At 31.2% G+C, this 14,628-nt stretch overlaps 1 protein-coding gene across 1 annotated transcript; it reads left to right on the plus strand.

Annotated features, from left to right (window-relative positions):
• The first annotated feature begins 3,273 nt into the window (after positions 1–3,273).
• On the plus strand, positions 3,274–9,808 carry LOC107428631 (potassium transporter 6). Its single transcript, XM_060813227.1, has 8 exons — positions 3,274–4,212; positions 4,353–4,845; positions 4,946–4,999; positions 5,724–5,984; positions 6,067–6,119; positions 7,472–7,595; positions 7,685–7,939; positions 8,622–9,808. The coding sequence occupies exons 1-8, from the start codon at positions 4,174–4,176 to the stop codon at positions 9,680–9,682; spliced, it is 2,340 nt and encodes a 779-aa protein (XP_060669210.1). The 5' UTR covers positions 3,274–4,173; the 3' UTR covers positions 9,683–9,808.
• The last annotated feature ends 4,820 nt before the right edge of the window (positions 9,809–14,628 follow it).

Genomic DNA, 14,628 nt, shown 5'->3' on the forward strand with positions numbered 1-14,628 from the left:
TTTGGGATAGCATTTTTCTCTTTTCCTTTCCAGACACTTCCTTCAATCCTTCTGATGTGGTTTATTTTGGCTAAAGCTGAAACCGCGTAGAGGGTGTCAAAAGAATCTATTTTCTTTAATATTTTAATTTTCTTTCATTTTATATTATACATTTAATACTATAAAATCAAATGCACCAAACCTTTTGGCCTACGTATATATATATGGCTTTTGATTGTGGCCAAATATCATAATTGTTAGAAGTTAACAAAAAATAATAAAAAATTGTTCATCTATGTTGTAATTAATTAAACAATTCTTTCAATATTATATATATATATAATGGATATCTAACTCTGATTTTTAAAAATTTTTGACTCTGAAATGAAGCATGCGCGATTGTGATCATTATTAAAAGTATAATATGTACTTTATATAACTATATTCAAATCGTGCTAAAGGAAAAAGACCAAATATATGGAAAATTGTAATTATTAATATGTATATTACATTTTAAAAGCCAGCAGAAGAAAAGACCAAACAAGTATGAGATCCAACCGAATACATTAATTACTCAGTAGCTGGCTCAAAATAAAAAAGATATAATTACTTTAATTAATTATTTAGTCACAACTCAAAACCAAATTATTAATAGAAGTTGAAAGGGATTTACTAATATGGACAACGTAATTACAGTGGATGTGGATCATTTCAAGTGGACCTAAATTGTTTAATCAATGAATAAGAATGTCATTATTTTAATATCAGAGCGCGTCAACCAAAGGGTAAGTTTCCTGAAATAACAAAGAACAAGAATCTAAGCTAGCTCCTAATATAAAATAATTGATATACCAATAAATATAGACCCATTATTATATTACGTATCAAATTTAAGAAAATGTACGTATAATGTGGAAAAATTTCTGATTATTAGTTTTTCATCATTTAGAAGGGTATATTTCTAAATCACTTTTTTCTTATGTATCTTCTTACTTTCTTAGATCATAAATTAAAGAAGCTAATTTAGGTATCTATGTACTTTGATTTTGTTTTATTTTTCTAATATGCTCAAGATTCGGATCTTAATTTGACTATAATTAAATCTTAAAAATTATATAGGCCATAGTATATATATTTGAAATTGATATGAGTTTTCTTCTTTAGCTAAAAAAGAATTATATAACTCAGGAAATTATTCCTTCGGCAATATCATATTTGACCAACCTAATGAGGATAAGTATTTATAAATTTTAGATTGCCCCTTGATATTTGTTACAAGGCATTAAACAAACTTCAAATGTCATAAAGAGGCAAAACCTCCCAAACAATACTCAATTACGTATAAAAATTTGTAATTATTGTAAAAAAAAAAAAATGTAATTGATTCTTATTGTCGCTGTCTTTGTTGTTAAAATGTCAGAAATGTTTGATGGAAAAAAAAAAAAAAGGCCACTTTTTAGATCACCCATGAAAATTTCCAAAATAGTTGTTGCATTTGTTAAATATTCCAAACCCATAATTCTGCCTTTTCAACAATAAAGAATAACAAGTATATATATTTGTAATATTGTTGCTTTCAACCAATAAAATTCATTCAAATCCTTCTCTATGGGTGGAATTTCAAACACCATATAAAAGAATCAATTCCCAAACTTGGAATAATTCTTGAATTGTTATTCCACTAATTATATTAGTCTTCAACAAATGTGAAAAGCATGGGGATTTTAATTTATGACTTTTCCTTCTCAGAAATTCTATTATCAACTTTGCTTATTAGTGTACTGATAGCGTATCAATTGCAACTTGTTCAGACTATATACAATCCATTGACAAAAAACTGATCATCATGAAAGCGGCTTCGCTCTTTGTATTATTATTAACTTTAGATTATAAAGTCTGGACTTTTATGAAATTATATGAAATGACAGCCCCTCCTTCGAATGGCTGTAGTATCCCTTTTGTTCATGGATTTTAGTCAACATTAAAAACCAATTTTCATGCTAATCAAAGATATCTTTTCTGACTTTAAATCTCTCTTTTTTTGTGATTCTTCTATTACTAACCATTATAAAATAATTATAACAAGAGGGGAGATGGTTTTTGTTTGCTCATAGCCAATAAGCTGGCCAATATATATATATATATATATATATTATAATATACACACTACTACTTTAAACAAGCTTTTGCTCCTAAGATATATACCACATATTCCAACTTTTGGACTTTTTTCGATAACCCATTAAAGTGAAATTGATGATGATTCATATTTACAACAAAATTGAAACTTCAACCAAATTGAACGACATAATCTACTAATTTTCAAATAGAGCTTTTCACTCTCAACCCATGGTTGGTTACAGATGAAGTAGTTGATTATTTTTAAACCTATTAATTCTTCAGCAATCACCATTGCAAAATTATGGGTGGAAAAAAGAAAAGCATCCAAATTTATCAATATGTTATTCCAATAAGCCAAACTATTTATATATTATAGTATACACATTATTACTTAAAACAAGCTTTTGCTCCTAAAATATATACCACATATTCCAATTTATTGGACTTTTTTCGATAACCCATTAAAGTGAAATTGATGATGATTCATATTTACAACAAAATTGAAACTTTAACCAAATTGTACTACATAATCTACTAATTTCAAATAGAGCTTTTCACTTTCAACCAGTCGTTGGTTACACGTGAAGTCGTTCATTATTTTTAAACCTATTAATTATTCATCAATCACCATTGCAAAATTTTTTTTTTTTTTTTTTGGGGGGGGGGGGGGGGTTGTGTGGAAAGAAAAACATCCAAATTTATCAATATGTTCTTCCAAATAGGCCAAACTATTTATAGTATTATACACCAGATTAACCAAAATTTCAAAATTCTTATTTGGTCTAATTGCAAAAAAATTAAAATAATGGGGAAGTTTCTAAAGTAGAAAGATTAATAAATTAATTAATTATTACTTGTACAACAAGGCAATGGCCCTAGAATATCTAACAGGTAAAACAAGGGTTGGTTTCTTAAAATTAACAAATTTAGGTGTTGATAAATTTTATCCTCCAAAGTCCTTTTTTTTTTTTTTTTGGTTTTTTTCCTTTCTTGAAATGGGTTTTATTAGATCAAAAATTTTGCCGCAGCTGGAAAAAAAAAACAAAAAAAGTTGGATTGCGTATTAGTTTACTTTTAAGTTTACCATGAAAGGCTGGTTGGGTAACATTGGGCGGTCTTGAACGGTGAGACAAAAAACTCACTGACTCACTGAGTTTCAATTATATGAAGAGGGGACGAGTCCAAACTGAGTCAACTCGCTCAAAATCTTGAAGAATCCACAATGAAAGGAGCATTAGATGCCCATCCAACCCCCCTCATTTTTATCTTTTCTTTTTTCCTTTTCTGGGTTTTCTTCAGAGAAACACTGGCTTTTCTTCACCGTTCTTCTTCGTAGCCAAGTGGGGTCTTTTTTAAGTGTAAGAAAAACCAAGCCGTTTAAAGCACCAAAAGGCAAAAAGAAAAAAAAAAAAAAAACCCACCAACTACAATACGAAACCTCTGTCTCTATCTTTGTCTCTCTCTTTCAAAAGCCAACAAGAAATATTCTAATAAATCGTATTTAGTTTCTTCTGCTTCTGAAGCCTTCTTCGTGTAAACCCCATAATCTGTGGCTTTTCGTGTTTGATTTTGCTCTTTGTTGCCACCACCATTGATGGTTGTTCAACTGCTGTCTACATTTTTGTTTGATTTGAAATCGGATTAGTATAAGAAATTAAGAATAAATTATTTTTTATTTTTTGACTAGCAAATTTCGTGTATAACCCTCTCTGGTTAATTTGTTTTTTTTTTTTTTTTTTTCCAAACAGCTCTCTCTCTCTCTCTCTGGGCATGTTGTTTTCGCTAATGGGTCGTCTTTGTGGTTGAGTTTCATTGGTTTTTGAGACTTTCTTGAATTTTACGAGGCAGCCAATCGTGGATTTAGAAAGTCACTTCGAAAAATAAGAAGAAAAAAAAAAAACTTATTTTTTTCCCATTTAAATAAAGGCGGAAAATTCGTGTATGTTTCCATGTATTTTTCTGAGAGTATTAAAGTTAAAAAGAAGGGTGTTTCTGCAAAAAGGGTCTTTGTTTAAAATCTCTTTTAATCAAAAGCAGTAATGGCTTTTTTTTATCACTGAAAAAACACCTACTATGGATCTGGAAAGTTCAATTTTTCAGGACAGGGTTAAGGTAAGCTGGTTCATTATACATTAAAAATGCAATTTAAAAAAAAAAAAAAAATTCAATTTGTCTGGTTTTGAACAAATCCTATTAAGGTTATATGATCAGGGTGATTATTTATATATTTATTTTTTTGGTTGGGGTGACAGAAAGAATCATGGAAGACAATTCTGACTCTGGCTTTTCAAAGTCTTGGAGTTGTCTATGGAGATTTAAGCACTTCTCCTCTGTACGTGTACAAGAGCACATTTGCCGAAGATATTACTCACTCAGAGACCAACGAAGAGATTTATGGCGTTTTGTCTTTCGTATTCTGGACCATCACTTTGATTCCTCTCCTCAAGTACGTTTTCATCGTGCTCAAAGCCGATGATAATGGTGAAGGAGGGACATTTGCTCTCTACTCGTTACTGTGTCGACACGCCCGAGTCAGCTCACTGCCCAATTGCCAGGTGGCAGATGAGGAGCTCTCTGACTACTACAAGAAGGATAAAACTGCTTTGGAGACGAATTCAAGTATTGGGTCCAGGTTGAGATCAACGTTGGAGAAGCACAGGGTGTTGCAAAGATCTTTGCTTGTTTTGGCTTTGATTGGTACTTGCATGGTGATTGGTGATGGGGTCCTAACACCAGCTATTTCTGGTAATTTTTTGGTTTTGTTACTGTTTGTTTTGGCATGAAGTCTGAAAATTTTAAATTAGTGTTTATGACTAACTGGGTTTCTTTTTATATTGGTGCGTAGTTTTCTCTGCAGTTTCTGGCCTTGAGCTTTCCATGTCTAGAGAGCACCATAAATGTAAGATCCTTAACTGTGACCCAATTGTGTGTATTCATTTTTAGTTTGTGAAGACTTTGTAATATGGTATTCATGATGGAGCAGTTTGAAGGATTGCTCTTGGTCATTGGGTTACTCTCTGTGCGTATTCCAATCCAGGCAATTATCTCCATTTGCTTTCCTTTTTAGTAAGAATTATAAGATTTAGTTAAAAATTTGGTTTGCAGTTCCAATTTGTCTGTCACATTATTCAATATAAAGTGGGAATTCCTAGTTCAATGCCTGAGTTACTGTCACAATCTTTTCTTGAATTCCTGCGTGCATTTGATTATCGCCTATCAGAACTGCACTTCATTGAAATGGTTATTATCGTTGTATTTTATTATTTTTTTTTTCTAACTTCAATACTTATTTGAATTTGAATTCCCAATGGTAACCTCTCGATTATCCCCAAAAATTAAGTACCGTATTTGGTTTGATTATGCTATATTGGTATGGATAGAGCACCTCAAGTTTCCTTCTTTTTTTGGTGGGGTGAGGATGGGGATATTAAAAGATATATGACTAAAGAAAAATTATGATTTTCTTCATTGGTTTCTATCTTAAGACATGTAGTTGAAGTGCTCTGTTTATCTTATCATATGCTTGTTTTAGCGGTCAGATTCTACCACTTATTTCTCTTTTGCTAGAGAGGAGATTTCTTTATCTTATTACTTCCTTCTGAAAGAATTTCATAATTTTGCAGATGTGGAAGTTCCAGTTGCATGCATCATACTGATTTGCTTATTTGCGCTTCAACATTATGGCACACACAGGGTTGGTTTTTTGTTTGCTCCCGTTGTTCTGACATGGCTCTTGTGCATAAGTGCTATTGGTATATATAATATCTTCAAGTGGAATCGTCATGTCTACCGAGCACTTTCTCCATATTACATGTACATTTTTATAAAGAAAACTCAAAGAGAAGGTTGGATGTCCCTGGGAGGAATTTTATTATGTATAACAGGTGCTTAATGTGGATCTGATCTTATGCAACTACAAGTCTAAGGTTATATTGAATTTCCTAATGCACATTCTCACTTTTCCAGGCTCGGAAGCCATGTTTGCTGATCTTGGGCACTTTTCACAATTGTCAATCAAGGTATATCGATTTATCTTTGTAACATTGACGAGCTGTCCTCTTACTGCATTATCTATGATGAATTTATGTGAATGTTAATTAGATTATTTTCTGATAGTAAATGCTTGTTATGTTAACTTTGGTTTCTATCTGATGGAGGCAGATCAATTTTGTACCCCGCCTCACTGCAGTAGCCCGATTTGTATAATGACAAATACAATCCATCACCTGGAGGATTCTTAACCTATTGTTTGACTAAGTGACTGCCGTATTTTTCACCCTTAGAAATATTCTGTAATCAAATCTGTGCTTAAGAGCCTGATGTTTTAATACTTTGGGCTAATTCGTAGCCATAGATGGTATTTGGCATGAGATAAGCGTGTATAAAGAGTCACCTTTTTCAAGTTGGAGGATATAGATGATTATGCCCCCTCTTGGCCATGTTATGTCTTATGTCTTGTGCTGTTTGCATTCAACTATGATAATCTTAACTTCAGTTCTGTTTTCACTTTTCAGAAGCAGCTCATAAGGATTGTTAGAGGAGCAGGAACTTTAGAAATGAGTTTTAGTGGCTTTCTTTTACTAACAAGAAATGGAATGAGTTTTCAACAATAAATTTTTGAGAAGAAATTTAAATATTTTTTTTGCATTACCCTCTCTCTGACTCTATGCAGTCAACAGGATCAAACCAGCCCTGGATAACATTCCTGTTTGACTTGCATGTTCATAGGGATTTGCCTACCACAATATTTTTTTTTAACCATTCTTGATTAGTGGTGCTGGTGCTAGGATGCATGTTTGGACCCAACTGATTATTAGAGCAGTTTTTAAGTCTCGACATTAAAGACCTCTTACCAGTTATGTTTATAATTTAATCTCGTCATCTTTATCTGCTTCTGAGGTCTTGCATGAATATTTCATGGTTGCAAGCAAATTTTTGAATCTTTGGCTTGAAAAATTTCTGATTGGAAATGAATTGTTTATCTAATACGGACCTGATGGTGTATGAAGAAGTAGTTTTTAGATTTATGATGGTTCAAAATGTGTTTTCTATACTTATTTTTATCAGGAAAAAACAAAAAGAATCTGACTGATTCTCACCAGCTTAATTTTATCTAATTTTCAAACCAAAAGATTATTTGTTGGGGCTTCTTAAATTCTGATTGCACTCTGGTGGTTATAACCATAATGAACTCAATTCTAAATTTCATGTGCTTTGTTGAGAGTATAAATAATTATTCCTCAAGCATACATGGGTGAAAGCATAATTGGAATACACTTCGTTTTTTATTCAGACTCTGTTTTTTTTTTGTTCTCTCAAAAGTGAAAAGAATAGAAACCACTTTTCTAATATATACTCGCAATTTTTGCAGATTGCTTTCACTTTCATTGTTTATCCTTCTTTAATTCTTGCATATATGGGCCAAGCTGCCTACTTATCTGCTCACCATTTTAATGACAAATACAACCAAGTTGGATTTTATGTATCTGTACCAGGTATGAACAGCATTCATCATTCAAATTTATAGTTTGGATCATACTCAATACACCATCTAATTGAATGTATAACACACTCATTATTCCAGAGAAACTAAGATGGCCTGTCCTAATAATTGCCATACTTGCTGCGGTAGTGGGGAGCCAGGCCATAATCACTGGAACTTTCTCAATTATCAAACAATGTTCTGCACTGGGTTGCTTTCCTAGAGTTAAAATAGTCCATACTTCATCCAAAATCCATGGTCAGATTTATATCCCAGAGATTAACTGGATCTTGATGGTATTGTGCTTGGCTGTTACTATTGGTTTCAGAGATACAAGACGGATGGGCAATGCATCAGGTATGACAACCTTTCGCAAATTTTAGGACTAATGAATTTTACTACTAATTGACCTTAGATTTTTTTTTCATTATACTTTAACTACTAGATGTGCCCCATGATGGAATCAAATGTTTGTCAAGTTGTGATTTCTTTCTTTTCTTTTCCTCCCCCCCCTTTCCTTTTAAGTCCTTTAGTTTGAAGATATTAAATATTTTTCATGCATCAGTAGAACTGCTTCATAGCTCCCTTTTGTCTGTGGTCTGTTAAATTCATGCCTAAGCTAAGCCAATCAAGATGACTGTCATCCTTGATTTGCCATGTCACTGCACCAAAACGCCGCCGATTAATTTATGACTGCAACATGTATAATTTTAGGGTCACTATAACAATAATGCAATGGAGTAAAAGGAAAAAAAGGTACCCTTATGGGATTCAAAGTAGAGAGAACCTGGTAGAACCTCAACCCATTGATGTAATGAGTTGCAATACGGAGTTTGTCGAATAGATTTTCTTGTAATTATATACCATAACATTTTGACAGTGCACCTCTGAGATTTCTTGTAATGTTTGTGTGCTACTCTCTTTCTCTCTCTCGAAATACTAGCTTGTTTATATGTGAAACAAGCTATATTCTCCCCTACACCTACATTGCTTAATTTTCTGTAAACATTCTTTACTCTTAACAGTTTGTGTGGAACAGGTTTAGCAGTTATCACTGTCATGCTGGTCACCACCTGCTTAATGTCTCTAGTTATTGTTCTATGCTGGCATCGAAGCGTATTCATAGCTATTTGCTTCGTGTTCTTTTTTGGCACTATCGAAGCTCTTTACTTCTCAGCTTCTCTGATCAAGTTTCTTGAAGGAGCCTGGGTTCCTGTTGCCCTTTCTCTTATATTCCTGATTGCCATGCATGTTTGGCACTATGGCACCATCAAAAAGTACGAATACGAAATCCAAAACAAGGTCTCCATCAATTGGCTGCTCAGTCTTGGTCCTAGCCTAGGCATCGTTAGAGTTCGTGGGATTGGCCTTATACACACCGAACTTGTCTCTGGAATTCCTGCAATCTTTTCGCACTTTGTCACCAACATTCCAGCGTTCCACCAGGTCCTAGTTTTTCTCTGCATCAAATCTGTACCAATCCCACATGTTAGACCTGAGGAACGGTTTTTGGTGGGTCAAATTGGCCCAAAAGAGTACAGGCTGTTCAGGTGCATTGTTCGATATGGATATCGTGATGTTCACAAGGATGACATGCAGTTTGAGAATGATCTAATCCATAGCATAGCGGAGTTTATTCGTTCTGGGAGCAAAGCATTCAATGCTATAAGTGAAGATCTGAGTACAGAAGAGGACAAAATGACAGTCGTTGGAACACATTGTACCCATTCAGATGGGATTCAACTGTGTGAGGATAGTGTAGACAACATAGAGTCTGTTGGCACATCAGAGGCTGTAGAAATAATGTCGCCACCATCAAGCCAACGAAAGAAAAGGGTGAGATTTGTCGTGCCAGAGAGCCCACAGATGGAGACAGGTGCAAAGGAGGAATTGCAAGAGCTGATGGAAGCTAGGGAAGCAGGTATAGCTTACATACTAGGGAATACATACATGAGAGCCAAGAAAGGATCTAGCATAACCAAAAGGATTGCAATCGATTATGGATATGAGTTCTTAAGGAGAAACAGTCGAACTCCGACGTATGCACTTAGTGTACCACAGGCATCGACGCTGGAGGTTGGAATGGTTTACAATGTATAATTTTTGGTTAAAATAAAAAACTTTATAGTAACAAACTTGTACATGCTGTAATGTTGTCAAATAGTCAAAGAGCCACCACTGTTTTTTGTGGTGGTCAAAAAGAGATTCGCGGCAATTTTTAGTTCATTTTCATGGTGCATGACTTCTCTCCTTCCTGTCTTTCTTTACAGCTTGTGCAAGTTTGCTCCGCAGGTAACCAATTCATAGAGTAGATGGTAATTGTTGTTGCTTATGAATGAGAACCAACTCTGAATTGGGCATCAAAGTTGCAATTAAAAGTGCTAAAATGAGTTTTGGGCTGGGAACTCACAAACAAAATGCTTTGAATTTGTTGGACCTCAATTCATTCAATTTGCACCCCCTTTAGACTTTATACACACTTTTCTTGACTGCAAATCCCCTTTTTTTTTTAATGGAAAAAATGTGAGACATTTTTACTACAAAGCCAAAACATTATTTTGGGGGTGTGTATTAAGTTGATTTGATTGTGTACAAAGAACACCCACAGTTGTTTTCATTAATGATATGGGCTTAGAGGTCAGATGGTGGGCCCAAATTTTGGTTGAATAGGTTCCCAAAGTTGTTCTAACGAAGGGCCCATGAAATTCATTTTTATCATTGTTTGGGCTATGAGCCTGTGGTACAATTTTTGACCACAATTGGCAGGAAGTTGCTGATCCAATCTCCTTTCAAGATCTTTAATTACATTTTATATCTTTAATGTGACTAGGGCATATAATTTTTATTTTTTTATATTTATTTTTACCCCCTGAAGTACCAAATTCAAAGTTCTCTTTTCATGTTTTGGCGGAAAATAATCTTTCTATGAAAGTTAAATTATACCCAACAAGACGCCTGGAGTGAAGAGGCACTGTCAATGGTTTAGTTGGATTTGATTTGCAAAACAATAAATACAAAAAACCGATCGAACAACTGATGTCCATGTCCAACTGTAGTTTTGGTTAAGCAATTTTTTGATTGTTTGCCTCGTTCGGGTTTATAAATCCGTGTATCTCAGCCCAAAAAAAATACATACATATAATAATAATAATAATTGCAACATGACTGGGTCAACAATTAATTGGTGGGATGCACGGTGACAAAGGATTGTGAAGTCAAAAGTATCCGAGTCCACATTTCTTCCATGGCAGGGTATTCATGCTTGGAAAGTTAAGTAACCGATGATATCAGAATTTTAGGAGGACTAAAATATGTATAAAAAAAAAAAAGTAGATCAAAGTTATCTTAATACAAAAATGTTCATAATAGTTTCAGAATTATTAAAATGAAGAAAACAAACAAATGTCAAAAAGGAAATTATAAAGCATTTGGTAATACATTTACTATTTTCCTTGGCGACCAAGCCAAACATTGCACAGCTTCCAACCAAATTAACATACTTTAATTAAAACCAATTATTATTATATTTTTTTAAGTTGTTCTCAAAGTACTTAGGTCCAAGAAGCAACAAAGAAAGTGTCAAAACCAAAGGACCCAGTCAGTGCACTAATGGACACTGCTTTTTTTATGCTTGTTGCCCAAGCCAAAATGTATGAAGCTGGTGGCTATAAACTAATATCCCAATCCCACCAATATTATCCTCTTCCAAATACCTTCTTCTTCTTCTTCTTCATCATTGGATTATATAGCCATGTCAACTCCTGGTTATGCTATCGCTGAAGCCCATGCGATGCGGAAGCTCCACAAACAGAAATTGAAGCAAATGGAACAACAACAACAACAACAAACAGTCAAGGCTTGTCCTTCAGGGGAAACTCATCAATGTAGAAGAGTGAAAGAGTCCAATTCTTCTAGTGGTTGTGTTTTCTGGGTGCTCAAGAAAATCCATCCAAGCAACTCCCACATGATGGTCCATTCTCATAAAAAAGAAACTGGATGATGAATATATATATTCTGCTAAAAATGAAGTTTGGAACTGGATCCTACGAGTCTTAGGAGGTTGATATGATCGTAGAGAAGTTGTATACAGTTAATTTGTCGGTAAATGTATTTTTGCAAATTTTATCAAGCCACCTTCATTTAGGATGCAAAATCAGAATTCTTGTTAGATTTTGAAGATATACAAATACAGGTCCTTGGTTTCCTTTACTGATCATCACCTTCTTGGCTGTGCTTGTGTTTGTATTTTTATTTGTATTTCTTTTCTTTCTTTTTTTCTTTTTTTAAATGAAGTGCATAAATCTTGTATTTACAGCCAGTCAACGTTAAGCTCTTTTTAAACAGAAGAATGAGATACTTCAGCACAAAGTAGAGAGTTAAGCCATCTTCCTTTTCTCCAAAAAAATGTTATAAGCTCTTCTTTGTTTTGTATATAAATACATTTCTCTGTGATTTAATAAGTTTTGACGTCAATCAATGAGGCATATAAGACCCTGTTGTTTAATTGTTAATCCATTAAGCTCTTGACCTTATTCAATATATTGGTTTTTTTTCCCTTTTTTTTTTTTTTTGGTGAATAAGACAAAAACATTAGCCTTATTTTTTATTTATTTATTTATATAACTTTAGCCTTATTTTTATTATTATTTTTCTTTTTGAAGTAAACATTAGCCTTACTAGTATAACAACTACACTAAGCGTTATTAGTATAACTATACTATGTCCGATAATTTTGAACCGTTTCATTTTTTACATGTTTAATTTTATTTATTTATTTATTTTTTTTTTAGCAAGCAACCTAAATGGAAATGATAACTATGATAATCTTCATTGCTCAATGCTTATTGCCGAAATTATCCCTTCCTAATTTATCAAAAACAAAATGCAGTCTTTTCTATTTTTTTTTAAATAGATAAATATGTTATATTTCTTCATTTAGATGTCAATTTGGAAATTTGGAGATGTAGCATATCATATAAAAATAAATTTTGTTATTTATCATTACACTGCAAAGGTTCAAAAAATCAGTATTAATAGAAATATCGAATGTTCAAAATAAGAAAATATTTATGGAAATATAAAAAATTATCAAATATTAATAAAAATTCATAAAAATGACGGAAATTGATAGAAATTTATTTTAAAAAATAAGAATTTTTATTGAAATTTTAGGATTGACTTATTTAATTAATTAATTACTAAGTTGACTGTAAAAATTATAAAAATATTGAATAGATTTTATATTTTTCTTAGTCAATCTATGTATAATAAGCATCAATGCTCATAAATATATTATTATCAATAAAAAATACAAAAAATTACATATTTGATACAAATATTTATTAATTAAGATATATAAAATAATTATTACAATTCATAAAATGTCATTTTAGCACTACAGAAAACTCTTTTGTATTTGAAAATTGTTATTTTAATACCATATAGAATTCCTTGATAGTTGAAAATTATTAATATCTTACTCATTCTCATTTTAAAATATGAAATATGAAAAATAATTATTAAAAGTTTATATTCTTGATAATTTTATATGTAATTATTAATATGCTAATCATATAAATCATATATTAAATGTTGTTATCCTTCTTGATAATAATTATATGATATTTGTTGATTATATGTAACTTTTTTTTTTTTTTTATAGTTGATTTTGAAATGGTATTCACAAGTTACTACTTGATAATATTTTTTAGGTATTCATCGATATTTTATAAATTCATTTAGCTATATTTGTAGAGAATATACTTCTTATATATCTTTAAAATATTTATCTATTTTATAATATTTATTATTTATTGTATATGCATATTTGTATTTTCATATATATTATAATTTATATCTATTTTATAATATTTATAGATATATTAAATTTATTATAGTAAAAAAATAATGAATAGGTAAACAATTAAAAATCAATAATACTTATTAATTTTTTTATAAAATTTTTTTAAAAATTAAATTTAATAAAAAATTTGCAAAAATTTTGAAAATTAAATAATAAATAGGTAAATGGTTAAAAATCAATAATACTTATTAATTTTTTTTATAAAAAAATTTTAAAAAATTAAATTTGATAAAAATTTTGAAAATTTTATGAAAATATTAAAATTTTTTATAAAAATTATGAATTTTTTTTGACAAAATTATAAAAGAATTAATATGGATATTGATAAAAATTTGGTATGAATATCAAAAATTTCGATAGAAATTTTTAAATTTTATCTGAATCTGTTTAGAACCAAAATTTCCTACCCATCTTTCAAACTTAAAAAACTATATTGGATTACATACTTAACAAAAAAAAAAAAAGGGTACCATATAGGAAAGTAAACTCATAAAAAAGGTCCAATTAAATTGCCACATCTGCCATAAGTCCATTAGTGATGGATGACTCATACTGGCAAGTTACATTTTCTAAAAGGAAAATAAATTATGATGCTATTTTTTTATTTTTTTATTTTTGGTTAATATGTCATCTACAATACAAAATGATATCTTTGTTCAGATGTTATCTACAATTCGAAATAATAGTTACACAGAATTTTTTTTTATAAAAAAAAAAGTGAAAAATAAACATTATATTGAAAGAGAATAAAAAATAAATCAGAAATTGATGAGAATAAGATAAGAATAAAAATAAAAATAAAAAACAAAATGATTTTAACGAATGACTAACCAACACAGTATAGTAAAAATAATAATAATAATATAAGTAAAAAAATAAAAGATGACCTTAGAAGTAGGAAATTCTTGTTAATGTTTTCTATAAAGGCATGATGATACCAGTTTTTTCTTTTTTTTTTTTTTGTTTTTTTTTTTTTTTTTTGTTTTGGCTGGTGAGGTTCAAACCCAGCTCATAGGCTGGATCGTTGGTGTTTCTTGCAATCAGAGCTATTACACGGCCTCGCATGATGATACCAATGTGTTCGTAACATATCTCTCTATTTATCAAATTCGATTTCTATTTTCCTAATTTTTCGTCACGCTGTCCAATTAGAGTTTATAAGTGAGGAAAAAACCCTGTCCAA

Source organism: Ziziphus jujuba, chromosome 12 (genome assembly GCF_031755915.1).
Source record: "Ziziphus jujuba cultivar Dongzao chromosome 12, ASM3175591v1".
Taxonomy (NCBI): Eukaryota; Viridiplantae; Streptophyta; class Magnoliopsida; order Rosales; family Rhamnaceae; genus Ziziphus; species Ziziphus jujuba.

Bases quoted from the DNA above. Each gene is read 5' to 3' on its own strand.
- LOC107428631 (XM_060813227.1), top strand. From the start codon at position 4,174: ATGGATCTGGAAAGTTCAATTTTTCAGGACAGGGTTAAG. The intron at 5,985-6,066 runs GTGCTTAATGTG...TCACTTTTCCAG, and splicing joins AATTTTATTATGTATAACAG to GCTCGGAAGCCATGTTTGCT. The intron at 7,940-8,621 runs GTATGACAACCT...TGTGTGGAACAG, and splicing joins ACGGATGGGCAATGCATCAG to GTTTAGCAGTTATCACTGTC.